Consider the following 21,321-nt stretch of genomic DNA (forward strand, 5'->3'; position numbering starts at 1 on the left):
TTCACATAATGGAGGTCAAGGGTCATTTCCTTGCCGTGAAAAAAGTATTCTAAGTCACGATGGTGGTCAGTTGTTATTTTTGTTCATGTTTGCAGGAAAAAACAACAATGAACAAAACTATGTTTACACAAAACTAACTGCTGGTAAGACACGCTGGTTATAGAATCGAAACAAACGTTTGTTTTATGGAACATCAAAGCCAATTAACGAGACAATGGGGTTTCACTTTCATGAAATCCCGTTTTATTTTTTTTAACTTGAAAAATACTCTTTCGAATTTTTTGAATTTTGAACCGATCGTTGGCAATCTTTTTGTTTTATGTTTGTATTTTGCTAAATAGTTATACGTTTACACAGTCCTGAAACAAAAATGTTAAGCCTGAAGATTCGAAACGTTATTGACAACAAAATGAATGAAGAACAACCCGCCACTGGAGAAAATTCGTCGTTTTCAAAAGTAAAAGCTTCGAAACAATTTTCAGCAGCCATCAAGATGTCCATCCGCTCCTAGGTCAAAACGCGTGTTGGTGCCGCTCGCCTCTTCTCCCTCAAGTCACGCATGGTTAACTTTTCTGACTCTCCTGTTAAAGGTGTCCAACGTGAAACATGATACGTACGTGTCCGTCACGCATGGATGGTTTAAAAGAACGAATAAAAGATTAAAGGCGATCATTTTCAAAGTGTTTTCCGAATGGGAGGGGAATAGTTATCGTAAACATGCAAAGGAGTGAAGTAACAAAAACAAAAAAAGCAAAAAGTGTGCCCTTCCCCGAAGTCCTGACTTTTCTTTTTACATTTAGTCAAGTTTTTTTTACATTTAGTCAAGTTTTGACTAAATGTTTTAACATAGAGGGGGAATCGAGACGAGGGTCGTGGTGTATGTGTGTGTGTGTCTGTCTGTGCGTGTGTGTGTGTGTAGAGCGATTCAGACCAAACTACTGGACCGATCTTTATGGAATTTTACATGAGAGTTCCTGGGAATGATATCCCCGGACGTTTTTTTTTATTTTTTTCGATAAATACCTTTGATGACGTCATATCCGGCTTTTTGTAAAAGTTGAGGCGGCACTGTCACACCCTCATTTTTCAATCAAATTGATTGAAATTTTGGCCAAGCAATCGTCGACGAAGGCCGGACTTCGGTATTGCATTTAAGCTTGGTGGCTTAAAAATCAATTGATGACTTTGGTCATTAAAAATCTGAAAATTGTACAAAAAGATATTTTATAAAACGATCCAAATTTACGTTCATCTTATTCTTCATCATTTTCTGATTCCAAAAACACATAAATATGTTATATTTGGATTAAAAACAAGCTCTGAAAATTAAAAATATAAAAATTATGATCAAAATTAAATTTTCGAAATCAAGTTAAAAACACATTCATCTTATTCCTTGTCGGTTTCTGATTCCAAAAACATAATAGATATGATATGTTTGGATTAAAAACACGCTCAGAAAGTTAAAACGAAGAGAGGTACAGAAAAGCGTGCTATCCTTCTCAACGCAACTACTACCCCGCTCTTCTTGTCAATTTCACTGCCTTTGCCACGAACGGTGGACTTACGATGCTACGAGTATACGGTCTTGCTGAAAAATTGCATTGCGTTCAGTTTCATTCTGTGAGTTCGACAGCTTGACTAAATGTTGTATTTTTGCCTTACGCGACTTGTCTTCTCTTTCCATGCCCCATCGTTGCTATCAGCATCCTTTATCTTCTCTCTCTTCTGACCTCACGGGCTAGATGTAAACAAAAGGACATCGCCTGAACGATCTAAAATGTTACATACTACACTGAATGTCTTAACATCTACTTTCAGCCAGAAGCTGTTTCTCTCGTGCACAGGATAGATACTTAATCTTAATGTAAAACACAATACTGCATTTGGCTATAACAATTAAGCGGTTGTAGACCGAAATCTGTGTTTTGGGGAAAAAATTCTACATTATTCTTTCAATGGGACAATGAGAAAAAAAGTGTGGCAAAGAGAACTGACTTTAAATTATGGCTCAGACACCAACAAAATGTCATGACCTCGAACCTTACAAGGGTAGTTTTGACAACTGTATACACTAGCGCTTTCAAACTCTTTATATGCTTGTTTTGTTGTTTTTTCAAGGTGCATAAGTGATCTTATAGCTTTTTTCACAGTGTGTTTTCCTCACATTCTAAAACTGCTGATTTTGTCTTTGACTTACGGTAAAATGAAACAAGTCGCGTAAGGCGAAAATACAATATTTAGTCAAGTAGCTGCCATTTTTCAGCAAGACCGTATACTCGTAGCATCGTCAGTCCACCGCTCACGGCAAAGGCAGTGAAATTGACAAGAAGAGCGGGGTAGTAGTTGCGCTAAGAAGGATAGCACGCTTTTCTGTACCTCTCTTTGTTTTAACTTTCTGAGCGTGTTTTTAATCCAAACATATCATATCTATATGTTTTTGGAATCAGGAACCGACAAGGAATAAGATGAAAGTGTTTTTAAATTGATTTGGACAATTTAATTTTGATAATAATTTTTATATATTTAATTTTCAGAGCTTGTTTTTAATCCAAATATAACATATTTATATGTTTTTGGAATCAGCAAATGATGGAGAATAAGATAAACGTAAATTTGGATCGTTTTATAAATTTTTATTTTTTTTTACAATTTTCAGATTTTTAATGACCAAAGTCATTAATTAATTTTTAAGCCACCAAGCTGAAATGCAATACCGAACCCCGGGCTTCGTCGAAGATTACTTGACCAAAATTTCAACCAATTTGGTTGAAAAATGAGGGCGTGACAGTGCCGCCTCAACTTTCACGAAAAGCCGGATATGACGTCATCAAAGACATTTATCAAAAAAATGAAAAAAACGTTCGGGGATTTCACACCCAGGAACTCTCATGTCAAATTTCATAAAGATCGGTCTAGTAGTTTAGTCTGAATCGCTCTACACACACACACACACACACACACACACACGCACGCACATACACCACGACCCTCGTTTCGATTCCCCCTCGATGTTAAAATATTTAGTCAAAACTTGACTAAATATAAAAAAGGATCGAGTTTCCCACATTATCAGATATCCTGAATCTCTTTCGAACACACACATGGCCCGATCATTTTACGTATCAGATACGCCCCCCCCCCTCCCCCCCTTCCCTTGAACCATAATAAAAGTTGTGGAAAGACCGGCATAGTTTATCTCCAAAGGACAGGACCTGCTGTCAATGACACAGCAAGAGACCTCTGAGAGAAAGCCTTTGACAAAAGCAACAGAGAAAATACCGAGAGCCTTGATCACCCTCAGGCATAGCGCGCAAGCAACGCCTCAATTTGAGTTAAGCTTTGTAACTTAATTATGTAACTTCAGCAGGACCGACGACGCACTGCAGTTTATCCCAGCCCGCCACACGTTGTGTGAAAGGAAAACAGGCCAAGTACTCGTCATAATCCCTATCGCGGCATAAATAATAGGCCGTGCGTCGTCTGTGCCGCTGAAACTGTGCAGGTATATTCTGCCCTTTAAGCTCAAAACAGGATAGCGATGACTCTTGCTCCAGTGCGCTAGTCGCGAGGGTTCTCTACCTGACAATCGCACTGTTTTACGAGCGCGAGTAGGACAGGTAAAGAGGGACGGGGGAAAACACGGGCTCGCGGTCGCTTGAAGGCCAGGTGCGCCTGTCTAGGAGAGAGATTACCCGACGCTGGCACGCTGGACCCAGAAGGGTTAATTGCAATTAGCGGCACCTCGTGTCGCCAGCTTTTCCTGTCTTGGCGGGCCCCCTCCTCGAGCGGTGTGACTGTGTGTGGGACTCGGTGTCAAGGCTGGGTAGGGGTGACTGGGAGTGCTGGCTTGGGGTTGGCTCGGCGCGACACTGTGTAGGTATGGCCACTGCGCTATACTACGGTGGGTATGAGACATCGAGAGAAAAGGAGAAATAAGGTTTGGGACACCGAGAAGGAAGAGAAGAAGGAGAAATAAGAGCTAGTTTCACTTAGAAGGTAGAAAGATAAAAGTAGTGAGCTCACATTCCAGAAAATTCAAGATTTTGCTTTTCCTCGTTCTTTAGCTTGGTTTTATTTTTGAATAAATGTTTATCATAACACATACCCCCTTTATAAATCATGTAGAAACAAAATTGAATTTCAAAAGATATACTATCCCACCACAAAAATGTGTTGGTGTTCTGCTGTATGATTGTGCGTACGTCCGTGTGAGTGTGTGTGTTTGAAAGTCTATGTACTTACAGCTGGGAGTGCATGGTATTTGTCACTGTAGATGTGGTTGGGGGTGGAGGGGGGGGGGGGGGGGGCACGGAAACGAAAAGGAGCAAAACAAGGTCTGGGACACTGAGAGAAGGGCTCTTCAGAAGAAATTGTAAGTTTTACGCCTTCACGGCAAAGCCATTTGGGGCATGTGGAAAACCCGGCTTGACAAAGAGAGCCCTTCTCTCGGGAGGTAGAAAGGTCCAAGGGTTGTTGATGTCAGATCAAGAAAAATCGCTGACAGGTTGACATTCCGCAATTGTTTGGAGTTTTTGTTGTCCTTGTTGGCGTTTGAACCCAATGTTCTGTAATAAAATGTATCCCACACAATTTTTTTTAAATATGATATATCCTTAAAAAAAATAAGACAAATAAAGACGATTTGAATTTTTAAAACGACATTGTGGTTATCGGTAAAACATTATTTTGCTTTTCTGTTTTTATCAGAACAGAAGCGGCGTGAAGTTGAACCTTGTTTCCAAAAAGCTGTATTTTTCTCCGGAATATCTGGATATTATGTTACCATTTATAGACCTATTTGTGGAATCATTGCTTGGGGCTACATATGACATGTGGCATTCTCCCTCAGATCTGGCACGGGTCTCTGTAACATATTTACACTGAGGGGTGGGATTTCTTCCGTCCCTGACGGATTTCCGTCCCAGGAAGAATTTTGGATTTTTATTTTGTTACCTAAATTCCCGGATTTTAACCCGACTTTAGATTAGATACACCAGTGTATGCGTGTTTAGGTGGCATCAGCCATCTGCACTTATGGCAGAATGACCGAGGTCTTTTACGTGCCACTGTGGTGACACGGGGGTGGGAGATGGATACCGTCTCTGGGTCTGCACATAAGGTTGACCTGTGTCCGTCCCGGCCCGGATTCGAACCAGCGACCTTTCGATCACAAGTCCAGTGCTCTACCACCTGAGCTACCCGGGCTGTTCGATGGATGGTGCTTCTGTCCCACGAACTGGTGTCCATTAGGGAGTAGCTCTGTAGATGTGTTAGTAGGCAGTGGAGGAGGGGGAGGGTCTTGGGGGGGGGGGGGGGGGGGGGCACCCAACCAAGAGGATGGAGGTGACGGGGTTGTTGGTACTCTATAAATATTTAGTAAAAGTTATATGTTTAAGAAATGTGAGTTTTTTAATTCTATATAGGGGATGGGGATGGACCAGTAAAAGGCCGGTAATTTATTAAGTCACGTGGGTTAAAAACTGGTTAAGACTTAGGACCACTTTTCTTAAAAAGATAAAAGTCCAATTCCGTTCGTGATTTATATACACTATGTTCAGGGTGAAGGTGATGGGTACGAGTTTAAAAAAAAAGAAGAAAAAAAAGACACACACACTCCACTGTTCATTCCCATACATTAAAATATACAGCTTAGGTATACTAAGAAATAAGACTTATACGTGGGGGGTGCTTTGCTCACCCACAACTTTATATACCCCACTTGCAGGGATTCAGAGACCTTTAAGTGGTGGTAGAAAAAAAATGGTATTCCTTATCTGTGAACTAGTGGTATTTACATTCTGATACATTGAGTCCTTTAGAAAGTTTGCAAGTGAAACACGCTTAATTTAAACATATTTCTCTTTTAATTCAAGCTATGATTCAACAATAATTTTAGAATATAACTCCTGAAATGATGAATTGAAAAGCAGCATCAGAAGACTGAGCAAGGGATATAACTCTGGTGGTTTCTGTTTTTGTCCAAACCTTCTTCTTTTATAACCTGAGCAGTTAGCCCTTTTGAAGGTGTCAAATTGAAACAAAATGACTTGAAACTTGTTTCTTATTTGGTTCAAGCTATGGTTCAACAATTATTTGAGAATATACCACCTGCAATGATAAAATCATAAGCTACAAAAGTAAAGATGTGTAGTACAAGGGAGGTGACTGTTATTTTCTGTGTTTGCTTTGCTTGCATGGCGATTTTCCTTTAATGCAGTAAACATTTGTTTTAAACAAAGACAAAAGTAGATGATGAAATCAAATACCTTCTTCTTCTTCTTCTGCGTCCGTGGGCTGAAACTCCCACGTACACTCGTGTTTTTTGCACGAGTGGAATTTTACGTGTCTGACCGTTTTTTACCCCGCCATTTAGGCAGCCATACGCCGTTTTCGGAGGAAGCATGCTGGGTATTTTCATGTTTCTATAACCCACCGAACTCTGACATGGATTACAGGATCTTTTTCGTGCGCACTTGGTCTTGTGCTTGCGTGTACACTCGGGGGTGTTCGGACACCGAGGAGAGTCTGCACACAAAGTTGACTGAGAAATAAATTAATCTCTCGCCGAACGTGGGGACGAACTCACGCTGACAGCGGCCAACTGGATACAAATCCAGCGCGCTACCGACTGAGCTACATCCCCGCCCTTCAAGTTTACATGTGCCTCGTGACTGTGGCCTCGCCTTTTACAAGATTTTTTAATTATGTGCATATCCAGTTTTAAGTTTTTGTTTAAGCCGCTTCTAAAGCCCTTCTTGAAATTTGTTTACCACTTGTTTGTGTAGACCCCCTAGCAAGAGTGATGCAACCAAACACCTTCAAGTATAGAGGTTTTTGATTTTGTGCATTCTCTCCTCCCTTCCCCCCCCCCCCCCCCCATTTGTTGTTGTTTGTTTGCTGTTATCAGTTTTATAGCCAGCAGAGGCTCAAATAGCCCCCTCGTGAAATGCTAAAATTAATTTTCAGCTGGTCAGTTACAAAAACCTTTTACAAGATGTATATACAGTGAAACCAGGCTATATTGAAGTAGGCTATATTGAAATCCCGGCTATATTGAAGAATTTTTCAGGTCCCGGCTGAAGCTCTACTTTTTCTTTGTTAAAAAATGTTGGCTACATTGAAGTCGGCTATATTGAAATCCCGGCTATATTGAAAGAAAAATTCAGCCCACGGGACGTTTTTACCTGGCTATATTAAATGTTTGCTCCGAAGATTTGTTTAACTTTTTATTTTTAAGAACAATGACTGCGCGGGCGCCGAATGATATGACACGCCGCTGTCAGCGCAATCAGTTGAGGAAGGGGAGAGACCACCAGATCAGCATCAACTTTCGAGTCAGGAGGTCTCTGATAACAATTACAGTCTAACAATGCCGCGGGCCTCTGAGAGCTAGATCTACGCCATGTAGTCTTGTGGTGCGTAGATCTCCCGACTTAATTTCTCTTGTTCATGCGAGTAGTTTCCCTTTGTACACTAGCAAAAATGGCTGCAAAACAAAAAAGGGTGAGTCTGACAATTAAAAGAAAAATCGAGCTTATTCAGAAGCTGGAAACTGGCTGCAAAAAAAGAAAAGAAGTAGCTGAGGAATATGGAATTTCGGCAGGTTGTGTGACCAAGATTATGACAGAAAAAGAAACATTGAAAAGTCTTTACTACAGCGGAGAAATAGATCCAAAAATCCAGAGACCACATAGAGTAGCTCGACAGGAAGAAATAGAGTATGCACTTCTTCAGTAGTTCAAAGGAGCCAGGAGTAATGCCATTCCTATAAGTGGGCCAGTACTGAAGACGAAAGCTGAAGAGTTCGCAAGAAAACTCGGCTTAAATGACTTTGAGTGCACGAACGGTTGGCTTAGCCGATTCAACAAGCAACACAACATCAACTGTCGAAAAATGTGCGGCGAACGTGAAAGCGTAGATGAAGTGTCCACAGATGCATGAGTTAGCGAAGTGCTGACCCCAACTCTTCAAAAGTATAAGGAGAAGGACATCTTCAACATGGATGAATGCGCTCTATTCTTCCGTATGCTGCCTGATAGAACCTTTGAGTTCAAATCTAAGAAGTGCCATGGAGGAAAGCAGTCTAAGGAAAGAGTAACTGTGAGTCTTTGCTGTAACATGGACGGGTCAGAAAAACAGTCTCTTTTGGTCATCGGGAAGTTTGCCAAACCCCGGTGCTTTAAAGGCATTGAGTTGCCACTTCGCTATACATCGAACAAGAAAGCCTGGATGACATCCGACCTATTCGAGAAGTGGTTGCGCGATTTTGACCGGTCCATGGACAGTGCAAACCGAAAGGTCTTACTTGTGATCGACAACTGCACTGCTCATGTCAAAATTCAGGGCCTCCTCGCAACAGAAGTGCTTTTCCTCCCACCAAATGCCACATCCAAACTCCAACCTTTGGACTGTGGTGTGATCAAGAATTTGAAATTCTTCTACAGGTGAGGACGTGTGTGTGTGTGTGTGTGTGTGTGTGTGTGTGTGTGTGTGTGTGTGTGTGTGTGCTCTCTCTCTTTTCCTCTCTCACATACACACACATACACACTCTCTCTCACACACACACACACATACACACACACATACACACACGCTCACAATCACTCACACACTAGCACACAATTAAGGTTTGAAATTGGTATTTTTTCAGGTCCCGGCTGCTCTCCAGGCTCATTCTTCACGTTGATTCAGGCCTGCCCTTGGATGAGTTCAGCGTCACCCTCCTCGATGCCGTCAGGAACCTGAAGCGCGCATGGGACAATGTCAAACCATCCACAGTCAGAAACTGTTTCCGGAAAGCTGGATTTAATCGAAGTGACCTGGATGAAGGAGAAGCCTGCACTGAGATGCCATGCGACGTGAGAGCTGACATTGAGGCTGCTGACATGGAGCCGCTCCTGTCACGACTCTACAAGGAGCTGGGTGTGTCCATGGAAGAGTTTTGTGATGTTGACAATGATGTTGCTACATGCGCGGTTCCTTCAACAGAAGACATCTTGTCCTCACTTAGCTCTACCAGAGGTGACACCGATGAGACCATCAACGACAACAACGACAACAACGACTCTGATGGGGATGACTGTGGGGAGCAACCTCCGTCTATCTCAAAGTTGGAGGCTTTGTCTGCTCTTTCAACTATTGAGCTGTATCTGTTGCAAACGGGAGCAAATGAAGAGATCAGAAGAGGATTTCAGAAATTCAGCGGTCAATTGGAACATTTGCTTCTAACATCTTCCACAATACAAAGCAGAATCACAGATTTCTTTTCGTCACCATCAAAGCCTGAACAGGCAGGTCATTCATTCACTTGGAGCCATTCCACTTCTCCCCCCGTCAACCAGCAAGGACACGCCTCGTCCGTCAACCAGCAAGGACACGCCTCGTCCGTCAACCAGCAAGGACACGCCTCGTCCGTCAACCAGCAAGGACACGCCTCGTCCGTCAACCAGCAAGGACACGCCTCGTCCGTCAACCAGCAAGGACACGCCTCGTCCATCAACCAGCAAGGACACGCCTCGTCCGTCAACCAGCAAGGACACACCTCGTCCGTCAACCAGCAAGGACACGCCTCGTCCGTCAACCAGCAAGGACATGCCTCGTCCGTCAACCAGCAAGGACACACCTCGTCCATCAACCAATAAGGACACGCCTCGTCCATCAACCAGTAAGGGTTCCACCAGGCATACAACAGATGACTCTTTCGCGTTTTTGACAATCTTGCAACACTGATCAAAGATGCATCATCCTACGAGGAACTTGAGAACATTGTTGCTGCAGAAACGCATTCCTTGTTCGCACAAACGCCCATCACATACAAACCATACCTGCCAGAAAAACCAAAAGTGGACAATGTGTCCCTCGAGCTTTATCCTGATGATGCTCCACAGCGTCTTCCAGTGCGGGTGTGTGCTAACGGAGATTGTCTGCCGCGGTGCGGGTCTCTCCTAGCATATGGAGATGAAGATCATCACACTGAGATGCGGGTCCGTATCATTTTTGAGATGGTTCAGAATTCAGACCTGTATCTTTCTCATGATGTCCTTGCATCGGGGACGGATCTTCAGAATTTGGTGAAGACTTACATGTCATACTCAGGCCAGGTATTTTCCATCAACGTGACGGAAGAAGACATGAAAAACCTTTTTCAGAATGAGGTGATGAACTGCCGATGCCCAGAATCCTACATGAGTATGTGGGGAATCCATGGTTTGAGTAGTGTACTGGGTGTGCCTGTCCAGTCTGTGTACCCACAGTATGGAGGTTTCAATGTAAGAAAGGACCTCCATAGAGTTGTGCAGCCTCGCATCTGTCGACAAAGTGAGATCAACACTTCCCAGGAAAGCTTGCCGACTATCATGTGGACGTCTTGTCTGGGGAAAGACAAACCTGCGTCAACCTGGGTTCCCAACCACTTTGTGGTTTGTGTACCATACTCTTGAACCGCGTGTCTGTCAGTGCTGATCCCAAACTGACTTTCGGAAAGGGTTATCAACATAGCTTAATTGCATGATGGCCTTCTTGTGTGTGTGTGTGTGTGTGTGTGTGTGTGTGTGTGTGTGTGTGTATTTTTTCCGTATTCGACATTGAACTTTTGAACAGCATTTATGTCATTTTTTCTTGAAATGTTTAATGTGTCTCTTAGTTCGGCTCTAATGGTTATTGCGCGCTTCGCTATTATAGCTTATTCTGAACCATTTTGCACTTACCCCCCTCTCTCTGTCTCTGTCTCTCTCTCTCTCTCTCTCTCTCTCTCTCTCTCTCTCTCTCTCTCTCTCTCTCTCTCTCTATATATATATATATATATATCTCACTATCTCTCTCCCCATCTCTCTCTCTCTCTCTCTCTCATCCTTTCTTAAACATTGTCCCTTATGTATGAAAGTTTTTTTCTTTCTTTCTTTTTTTAGTTGTCTATTTACATGTTTTTGTGCTAAGCTTATAAAACATATGCCGAGAGTGTAAACCTTTGTGGCAAACATTGTTCTTCTGATAGCATCGCACCACTTTGCCAACCTTCAGTCAATGACAGACTGGATTATTTCATGTCTTCTTTTTCCTTAAACTTTTAATCAAATGCTTCATTTGGCGTCGGTCTGATACTGTGAATGGCTCTGTGTGTTTGTGTGTGTAAGGGGTGCGTGCGTGTGTGAAAGTGTGTCCGTGTGTGTGTGTGTGTGTGTGTGTGCAGAAAAAAGCAAGGAGGCTCGAAGAACAACAGCCAACAGGTGAAAGATTAATGGGAATATATCTCACATCAAATGCAATGTGTGGACACGGAAATAAGAACGTATAGTGAAAAAAAGTTCGGTTATATTGAATTTCTGAAGGAACAAGGAGGGAAATTCAATATAACCGAGAATTGCCTATATTGAAGTTCCGGCTATATTGAAGGTCTTCCCGGGTCCCGTGCCACTTCAATATAGCCGGGTTTCACTGTATTATGCATCTCCAAAAAGCTTGTTTGTTCTAAAATTTACAAGTCAGGAGAGGCCACCTAAACCCTCCCTAAAATGCTAAAATTCATTTTTGGCTGGGGGGCACTGTAACCCCCCTAGACCCCCCAGCAAGGGAACTGCCCCTGCACCCCGCCGGAGCCTTAGCGGCCCCTGGACCCCGGCCTTCCAAAATGTTCAGTCCTGGCAACATTTGGGGCTCCCACCTATGTATTTACATAAGTACATAAAACACGACCCAAAACAAAAAAGAATAGCAAAAAATCCCCACTTCATGCCAGCGTCACCTTGTTAGGTTTTCAGTTAGAGAGCTTAACTCTTTAACACCCCGAGCGCCGTTATCAACAATGGGCGGGAGACTCCCCTCTCCAGCTAATCCCAAAACGAGCGCCTCGCCTTTGTCAAGTCTCTACTGACACAAGGCACGGTGAAAGGTTCAAGACTTTAGCTCTTCTCGCTGCTTGTTTCGCCCCACACACCCTTGGACAAACTCAGCAGCTCACATTTTTCTGCCGTATTGAGCAAACTCGAGGCGCTCGTTGAAAGCTCTTTACAATTCTTATGCAAAGGGAAGTTATCTCATTGCCGATAAGGCGAAAACGAGCGTGAGACGGAGAGTAGCCGGACTTGTTATATTAGGCCCGTTTCGGGTCGTTATCGACTTTGTTCCTGTACCGTTTGTCGGATTTCGTCCCCGGCATGTGTTTGCTTGTCCGTGTGTGCATAGGATAATTCTTACATTACCCCGGGTGTTCTGCTATCGAGTATGCTTTCTTTTGGCTGTATTGGTTTTCTGTTGCCTTTCAGCAGTGTCGGTTTGGCAGTCAAATGACAATGATTTCGTGAGACTGAGGTGTGTGTAGTAAAGTGAGTCAAGGGTTGATTGCAAAAGAGCATTGTTTGATTCACAAATATAATGTCAGAGCTTTTCATACCCCCACCCAACATTGTCACGTGGTTGTCGGTTCAGACAGTGTTTTATTTGTTTGTGGATTTTTTTATTTTTCTTGTTTTGTCAACCTCTGTCAGGAGAAAGCTTCAAGCCCCTGTGGGTTCGGCTTTTTTTCGTTATAATTTGTATGCATTCAGTTTTGATGTAAAACAGCGACCTTCAAATAGACATTGAATATTACCGCAGAAAGCATGTAAAAGAAACGAACCCTTTCGCACAAAAAAACTGCCTGTCCTTATTACCTTTGTAGCGAGGCCATTCGGGAGAAGACTCCAAGCACCTGTTGGTTCGGTTAATTATCTGTTCAGTCTTTTTGGCAGCGATCAACCTTGAAGAGTTAGCGGCCTAGTTTGTACACGGGAGCTTCCTCGCAGCTGGAGGTGGGTAGGATGAGGATCGTGCAGTGGTGCTGGTGTGTGGGGAAGATGAAAGTCGTTGTCTTGCTGCTAGTGATTAGGATGTCGTGGCTGGTGTGAGGGTTGTCAAGAAGACAATAATGGTCAATTTGCTAAAATAATGCCAAAGTGTCGAATTTCCCCCCCCCCCCCCTTCCCCCCCCCCCCTCCCCCCCCCCCCCCCCCCCCCCCCCCGCCGCCCTTTCTCTAGCCTCTCGTTCTCCCATTCAAACACTGAAACACGAGGTTGAATGGGTAGATAGTTTCTCGACTCGGATTGAACCCGAATCCTCAATGAACGAGGTTCAAGTCAGTCAGTTTAGTCCCCCACCCCCCCCCCCCCCCTCCTTCCCCTCCCCACGTGGTCTGCCGGTGTCCTGCTAATGTAGATGACTAAGATGTACCACCTACAGTAGTTCTTGATTCGTGGGCAGAAGATCACTTTGATGTGAATTGCCTCCCCTCAGTCTCTGGAGGTGAATTGCTTCCCCTTGTGCTCAGGAGTAGCCAGTGGCATCATCATTTTTATTTTTTTATTTTTAATCTAAGTTTTTACTTCTTTTTTTCCTCACTTTTGATTCATGTTGCTTCGAAGGGTTTCTTCCGGTTTGTTAATTCGACAGCATATATACATGCGGTAGGTGGTCATTCATACGTATGGCGCGCCGCTTTGATCATAATTGCAAGAAAATGATTTTCTGAAATTCCACCAGGGCCCTCCTCGAGTGTGCACATGGCTTGTTCTTCAACAGGTGGCGCCACGTGTTGCAAGATTTTTATTTTTATGTGTGTGGGTGTTTGCTTCCCCCTCCCTCCCCCGTTTTCTTGTTATTCTTTTCTTTTGGTGAATTTGGTTCTGATATTTTTGATTTGTCACGGTATACATTTTGTTGTTCCTTTTGGTGAATTGGGTAGTAATTGAAACGATGCCGCGTGTTGATATGTTTCATATTTTGTAGGCGTATGAAGTTTTCTCTTCCAACACAGTACTTTTGTGTGTGGATTGATTGGACAGCGCTTGGAATTACTGAGACCCTTTCCTCCCGGAGGGGGTAATTATGAATCTTTGGATTGGAGCTTGAGTCAGCAAATTCAGGAACAAACAACTACCGTCTGGGCATAGGTTTACTTTGAGAACAACCTAAATATAGTTTGCACTCTGTGAACATCAGTCGTGAGAGAAAGATATATATATTATATACACCTTGCTGACTTTGTGAAACGAGGAGAATACTCTTGATGGGAAAACGCCAGCAGTACAACAGAAACATTTGCTGTGTTTACAATTATTTGACAAATTTCGAAACTTTCTCCCTCTCTTTGTCTGTCTGTCTGTCTATCTCAGTGTCTGTCTTGCTGTCTGTATGTCTGCCTGTCTGTCATTCTGTCTATCTCCCTCCCCCCCTCTCTCTCTCTCTCTCTCCCCCCTCTCTCTACCCCCCCCCCCCCCCACCCTCTCTCTCTCCCTGGGATTTAAGTTATTGTCAACGAACAGAAGCAAAAGAAAGTCCAGTTCTACTTCCTTCAGTGCGCACGAAAGCCGATCGCCTTGTCTGTGTCTTGTAGAAGCCGTCATTCAGAGTTGTTGAGGTTGGCACTTTCACCGTCGTGTGACATGGCGGCGTGCCCGAGTTTCCAGCTGATCGCCGGGTCGCTGCTTAGACTGCTTGTTAGAGAGTTAGAGACGCCCAATACCGATCAAGGCTTCTCGGTAAATTGACGTCACGTGATGCTACGCCCCCCCCCCCCCCCCGAGTATCTTTTGCTCGTGTGTGTACAGCCTTGGTGGATTCCATAATATATGCGTTTGACCTGTAGATTGATTCATTCCTCTCTACTGACCCAACCGTTTTCTTTACTTTCTGTTATGTTCACTGTTGGACGAAGACAGAACTCGCTGTGTGTATGCCTGTGTGTGTGTGTGTGTGTGTGTGAGGGGGGTGGGGGGGTGGGAGGGAGAGGTTGCGTGTGTGTTAGTGTTGTGTTTTGGTATTTCTGTTCTACGTTTCGCAGGACATCGTTTTTTAACATAATATTATATAACTGTAGTTTAGATCGTGTCTTCCCCTTTCATCTAAAAAAATGGGGTCTTCAAATGGTGGGAGTCTTCAAATGGTGGGAGTCTTCAAATGGTGGGAGTCTTCAAATGGTGGGAGTCTTCAAATGGTGGGAGTCTCAAGTTAAAGGGGGAGGGGGTTCTACTGTACACCAACAACTTTTCACAACAAATATTTAAATATTTTGCGTTCCTGTTAGTAGTTGTGATCAAAGCTGCTCGGTAGAAGCAGGTACTTATTTTCTCAAATCGTGAAACTGTCAACACGGACTGACCGATTTGTTGGCTTGTTTTTTCTTCCAGCCCTGTCAGAAGAAGGAGCCGCCAGAACCAAATCCAAAGGAAACTCGAACCCGAAACCCTGTTGCTTGAACGGCGGCCTGTGTGTGCTGGGCAGCTTCTGTCATTGCCCCAAGTAAGGCTTTGGTTATTATCACCTCTGTTGGTTGGATGGGTGGGCCAGTGTGGGTGGGGAGAGGGTAGAGGTCAGTGTCCTCCTCCTTTTTTTAAAATATTTTTTTTCTTTAAAGAATAGACGATGTTTGTAAATAACTCAGTGTAGTCTTGTGTTCCCTCTCCCTTTGCCTGTTTGTGTGTGTGTGTGTGTGTGTGTGTGTGTGTACGTACGTGTGTGTGTGTGTGCATACATAAGTGTACTAAGTTATTTTGCAAATATATGTGTGTTTTGATTGATGTCCTGTCTCATGTCTCCACACTCTGACATACAGGTAAGTGTCACCCAATGAACAGACGTTTTTCATTTCTTTAATTCGTCTATTCGTTACAACCGTTAGTACCCAACATTGGTACTTGATCGTTATGGTGAAATTCTGAAAGAACAAACAAAAACCATACTCAGAACATTTGTAAAACAAAATACTTTTCCAACTCAAGGGAAGTAATCAAAATCACACTCACTAAACCACCTTGAAGTGGAGTACATCAAAAATGAAATGAACAAATATCCAAAAAATAGAACAGTGTACGATTTCCAACAATTGAGAGGTTTTAGGCAGTAACTCTTCTGCAAACTCTTGTTAGAGCGTCTTTGCTATTAAATAAACTTTTCTCAACGAAAAATAGATCTACAATGATGTTAAACTGCCCACAGTCAGTCGCTGACGTAACCACAACCAAACTGGCATTTCGAGTCGCGAAATCTAAATACAAATGAAAGGCATCAAAACCAACCTAAATCAAAGTCTTGGTCATATAAAACCTAGAATATAATAATACTGAGTTGTTATCCTCATATATTTTATAAAGAATAAGATTGCTTACTTGTTGTGTTTTACGGGTTTTGCCGACAGAGCTAGGAACTAGCTGCTGCCCGGTTTGGCAGACGACACTTGCGAAAGCGAGGTCAGAACATTACAATTTGCGGATCGTAGCACAATAGGAACGAAACGAAAGTAAAGATAAATTCTGGTTACAGTACACTCCCCGTCTGATATTCAAATAATATCACTATAAAACAAATGAAAGAAAAAGCTTTTCGAACAGACATAAAAAATACCATCGTGTATGTTGATTTAACACACTTCATCTCTAAACACTAACCAGTTTCTAATTTCTTTTCGCAAACAGGATATAAAGAGATTACCAACTTTCTGAAAGTAACATACTTCCACTGAGTGGGATCTGATACGTGTCTGATGCGTTCCACTCTGTTACTGACGTATGTGTGGAATCTGCGTTTCTCGTTGTTGATGTACCCGAGTACTACTTTACTGTCAGAGTAAAAAGTCACACTCTTCGGGTTCAAACCAAGCTGCTCAGAGATTGATTGCCACACTTCGGTAGCGAGAACGGCACTGCACAACTCTAGACGTGGTATGGTATGTCTGCTTGACGGCGCTACTTTGGCTTTTCCCATCACAAAACCAATGTCAGTGTTGCACTTGTCTCTCGTAGTGACCGTCACATAGGCTACGGCGGCGATAGCTTTTTCAGAGGCATCACAGAATATGTGAAAGTTTGCGTCTCCAGTGTGACTGAGAGAGAACGGCACATACATGCGTGGGACTTGCTGCCCGTCGACGGATTTCAAAGAGCGTTTCCATGACTCCCACTGCTTCAAGTGAACTTCTGAGAGCGGTTCATCCCAAGATTTCCCGTTTGGAGAGATTTCACGCAGAAGGATCTTTCTTGCTATCGTTGCTGGCGCTAAAAACCCTAGAGGATCGTAAATGCTGTTCAGAGCAGACAAAATGCCTCTACGGGTGAAAAGACCAGGCTTTGGTTTCATCCTCGACAGAAGGGGCCACCTCTGTAGCGCCAGTGTCCAAGATTTTGGCCATGAATTTGAAGAAGTGTTCTCTTTTTGTCGGGTCTTTTTGCAGGGACTTCTTCAAGGCGTGAGCGCGTCTAACTGCTTGCTCTCTGTTGTTTATGACAGTATTGTTCTCAGAACGTAGCGGAAGAGGCGCTGACCAGCGTCAATCGGCGTTTTTCTGAAATCGTTTGTCCATCATGGCCACAAACTTGTTGTCTTCAACAGACAGCCCGATTTTCTCGTCATCTTTGGTTCTTCTGAACACTGTAGAACCTAGTTCATCTTCTTCACTCACTTTCAAATTATGAGTGCAAGGCTCGAAAATTGTTTCTCTTGAACTGTGCGTGACGTAGGTCTTGTTGACACGGACGTGCGAAGGTTTGTGAACTTTCCCAAGACAAACGTCTCCAACTACTGTCCAACCAAGAGGAAGACGTTGAGCAAACGGTGCTGATGGTTCTCCGAGAATCTGCTCCAACACATGATGCGCCATAGGGAGAGCTCGACCTATGAGCAAGCCAATTTTGATCTCAGGGTGGAGAGGAGGGATACTTGCCGCGATTGGCTGTAGATGAGCATGACTGTGTGCTACATCTGGGGTGGGGATCTCCGACATGTCTTGCGGGATGCTTTCACATTCTATCACAACAGGAAGGGCTAGCGTCATCAGCTTGTCATGGGACTGGACACACAAACCTGACGCTTTGCGACCACTCATAGACTGCGTTCCGGAACAGGAAGACAATGTGTATGTGTGCTGTTCGGTGTCAACTCCAAGTTGATCTAGCAAATCTGGTGAAGCCAGTGTTCTGTTGCTCTGATCGTCTATCACAGCATACACTTCTACACTCTTCTGAGAACAGTTTTCGGAGAAGACTCGCGTTAAGACGACTTTGCCGCAAGATCTACTGCCGAATGCACGATAGATGTACACTTAGCTCCCACTCCACTTGAGATTCCGGTACCTGCACTATCTCTCTCCCCGCCATGACCTTTAGTATCTGAAGGGCCACGGTGCATCACCGCAAGGTGTGGTCCAACCAAGAGGAAGACGTTGAGCAAACGGTGCTGATGGTTCTCCGAGAATCTGCTCCAACACATGATGCGCCATAGGGAGATCTCGACCTATGAGCAAGCCAATTTTGATCGAAGGAGAGGCTCGGGTGATCGGACAGAATCTGATTCAACCGCTGGCTCACGGCAAGTGCCATGGGAACAGTTCAGTGAAAACAAAAGAGCGAAAAAAGCGAAAACCGGAAAAAGTGGAGAACAGGGAGCAGCTAGAAGGCCACAGGAAAAGGAACAACCAAGAATAGATTGTCAACCTATTGTGGGATTTGTGCTAACAGAGATCAGAGGCGACCTTTTCAGATGCGAAGATGATGATGCTATGGCCCACTGCGTCAGCGAAGATCTTGAGATGGGAAAAGGCATTGCCGTTTACTTCAAGAAATATTTTGGAAAAGTTGGTCAACTCAGAGCACAAAAAAAAGAAGGTGGGAGAGGTAGCTGTACTGCAGGTAGGTGCTTCCTACGTTTATTACATGATAACCAAGGAACGCTACTTTCACAAACCCTCGTACCAAACGCTGCAGTCCTCCATGGAAGCAATGAGGGACCACTGCAAGCATAACAATGTCACTTCCCTGGCCATGCCGCAGATCGGATGTGGATTGGACAAGCTGAACTGGGGCGTCGTCACTGAGATAATCAAGGAAGTCTTCAAGAACACAGGCATAACTGTTAAAATCTACATCTTCAGTGGCTAAGAAACACAGAATTTCACTGTCCTGTCTCATGTCTCCACACTCTTGACATACAGGTAAGTGTCACCCAATGAACAGACGTTTTTCATTTCTTTAATTCGTCTATTCGTTACAACCGTTAGTACCCAACATTGGTACTTGATCGTTATGGTGAAATTCTGAAAGAACAAACAAAAACCATACTCAGAACATTTGTGAAACAAAATACTTTTCCAACTCAAGGGAAGTAATCAAAATCACACTCACTAAACCACGTTGAAGTGGAGTACGTCAAAAATGAAATGAACAAATATCCAAAAAATAGAACAGTGTACGATTTCCAACAATTGAGAGGTTTTAGGCAGTAACTCTTCTGCAAACTCTTGTTAGAGCGTCTTTGCTATTAAATAAACTTTTCTCAATGAAAAATAGATCTACAATGATGTTAAACTGCCCACAGTCAGTCGCTGACGTAACCACAACCAAACTGGCATTTCGAGTCGCGAAATCTAAATACAAATGAAAGGCATCAAAACCAACCTAAATCAAAGTCTTGGTCATATAAAACCTAGAATATAATAATACTGAGTTGTTATCCTCATATATAAAGAATAAGATTGCTTACTTGTTGTGTTTTACGGGTTTTGCCGACAGAGCTAGGAGCTAGCTGCTGCCCGGTTTGGCAGACGACACTTGCGAAAGCGAGGTCAGAACATTACAATTTGCGGATCGTAGCACAATAGGAACGAAACGAAAGTAAAGATAAATTCTGGTTAGGCAAAAAAAAAAAAAATTGTCTGTTTAGGGCAACATGACCAAAAAAAGTAGGGTCGGTAGGTAGGTAGGTTTTTTTTTTTGTTGTTTTTTGTTGTTTTTTTGTGTGTGTGTGTAAATTCACTTCTTATATTTGATGAATACATGTTTCAAAACTAACGTATAAATAAAACAGAGAGAAAGGGAGAGAAAGAAACGCCAAATGTCTCTTTTTAGCATTTTTACCTCTTTTTTTTTCTTTTTTTTTTTTTTTAATCAAAAAAAAGTTTTTGGGTCGGCGCCAAATCGATAGGGTCGGTCGGGTTACCCCAAACAGACAATTTTTTTTTTTTGGCCTTACAGTACATGATCTACAAAATCAGTCTATTTAAATCTTTTCTTCTACACCCACACATTATACTGATGAAATGTTTTGTTGCAGGAATTACTTCGGGCGGTATTGCGAGTACGAGGTGAGCCAGAGCAAGTGCGGCCACATCCCCCACGGCAGCTGGGTCAAGGCAGGCTGCAACCTGTGTCAGTGTTCCAACGGTCACATGAACTGTCTGCCGCGTGCCTTTGATGGTTGTGGTAAGTGCCGCTTGATCAACTTAAGTCTGTTTCTTTTGTAAAGTTTAGTGGAATTAATGAGTTCAAAACCGTCAACAGCCTTTTTATCCAATGTATTTTTTTTAAGACTCCATTCATTTTAAGACCCAATTTTAAGGAAAGAGCTCTGTGTGTGTGTGTGTGTGTGTGATAGTATGATAGTGTCCTAAAGGGCCTTTTTGGGCATGTTCTTAGGTGTCCACTCATCATTCTAGTGTCTAAAAAGATCTCTCACATCAGTGAAAATACACCAACACTTTTTTCTCATTTTCAGACGACAAACCAATGGACGAAAAGATTGACCCCTGGGATTACAAAGACGAGATGATCATCTTCGCTAAAGACACCAGCACCAGCAAATACGACGCCATGGATGACGACTACGCTGATTACTACGACAGCTACAACTCTGGTGCCAGAACTTTGAGGTCGTCGTCTGCCACAAGTCTTGTTGCTAGTGTGGCCTTGACGATAGCTTTGACACAGTCGTGGAGTCTGGTGTCTTAACACATAGAATTCGGTTTTAGCAGTGTGAATATGAAGTGTGTTTGTAAGCAGTGTGAATATGAAGTGAATAAGAAGTGTGTTTGTAAGCAAGGAAAGTGGACGCTTCGAAGGTTGAGAACCACTCGAGCAGCTGAAAGAATTTTGACGTGGTTAAGTCGTGAAGACTTGTTCCTGCATAAATAGAACTTCTGGACATGTGAATGTACTGTGTGGTCCAAAATCTTGGGATGAATGCTTTTCAACTTTAAGAAACATCCAAACAGTAGTTTCTGAATCTATATATGCAGCATGAGGCGCTTTTTCACACAAAGTTTGGAGTGTACTTTTATTCACAAAGGACATATTTTACAAGACGTTGGCGAAACTGATCTTCAAGTCTTCAGCTGGAAGCAACCTTGCAGAAACTTGTGAACACAGGGGGAGAAAACAACACAGCAGTTTGATTCCTTAAACATGAGCAGCGATGCATAATAGGACCAGCGACACTCAAGATAGGCGTTGAGCTTTGTGTGTGGAGCAAGGCTGCAAATGTCATCTTCCGTGTTATTCATGCTGCAAGTCCAGAGAGAGAGA

At 43.2% G+C, this 21,321-nt stretch overlaps 1 protein-coding gene and 2 long non-coding RNA genes across 3 annotated transcripts in view; 1 reads left to right on the forward strand and 2 right to left on the reverse strand.

The window, feature by feature from the left end:
• LOC138967629 (uncharacterized) overlaps positions 1-21,321 on the forward strand; it is a 65,869-nt gene that overhangs the window by 44,529 nt on the left and 19 nt on the right. Inside the window, exons 3-5 of the mRNA XM_070340232.1 lie at positions 15,163-15,274; positions 20,075-20,223; positions 20,516-21,321. The exon at positions 20,516-21,321 is cut by the window's right edge and continues 19 nt beyond it. Coding sequence (XP_070196333.1) covers positions 15,163-15,274; positions 20,075-20,223; positions 20,516-20,748 — 494 coding nt within the window. The 3' untranslated portion in view covers positions 20,749-21,321. The remainder of the gene's footprint in view (positions 1-15,162; positions 15,275-20,074; positions 20,224-20,515) is intronic.
• On the reverse strand, positions 15,609-18,332 carry LOC138967631 (uncharacterized). Its single transcript, XR_011456003.1, has 2 exons — positions 16,141-18,332; positions 15,609-15,689 (listed from the first exon to the last, which is right to left on the reverse strand). It is a non-coding gene; the product is annotated as an uncharacterized lncRNA (long non-coding RNA).
• On the reverse strand, positions 18,978-19,646 carry LOC138967630 (uncharacterized). The gene is made up of 2 exons (XR_011456002.1): positions 19,505-19,646; positions 18,978-19,058 (listed from the first exon to the last, which is right to left on the reverse strand). It is a non-coding gene; the product is annotated as an uncharacterized lncRNA (long non-coding RNA).

Source organism: Littorina saxatilis, linkage group LG5 (genome assembly GCF_037325665.1).
Source record: "Littorina saxatilis isolate snail1 linkage group LG5, US_GU_Lsax_2.0, whole genome shotgun sequence".
NCBI lineage: Eukaryota > Metazoa > Mollusca > Gastropoda > Littorinimorpha > Littorinidae > Littorina > Littorina saxatilis.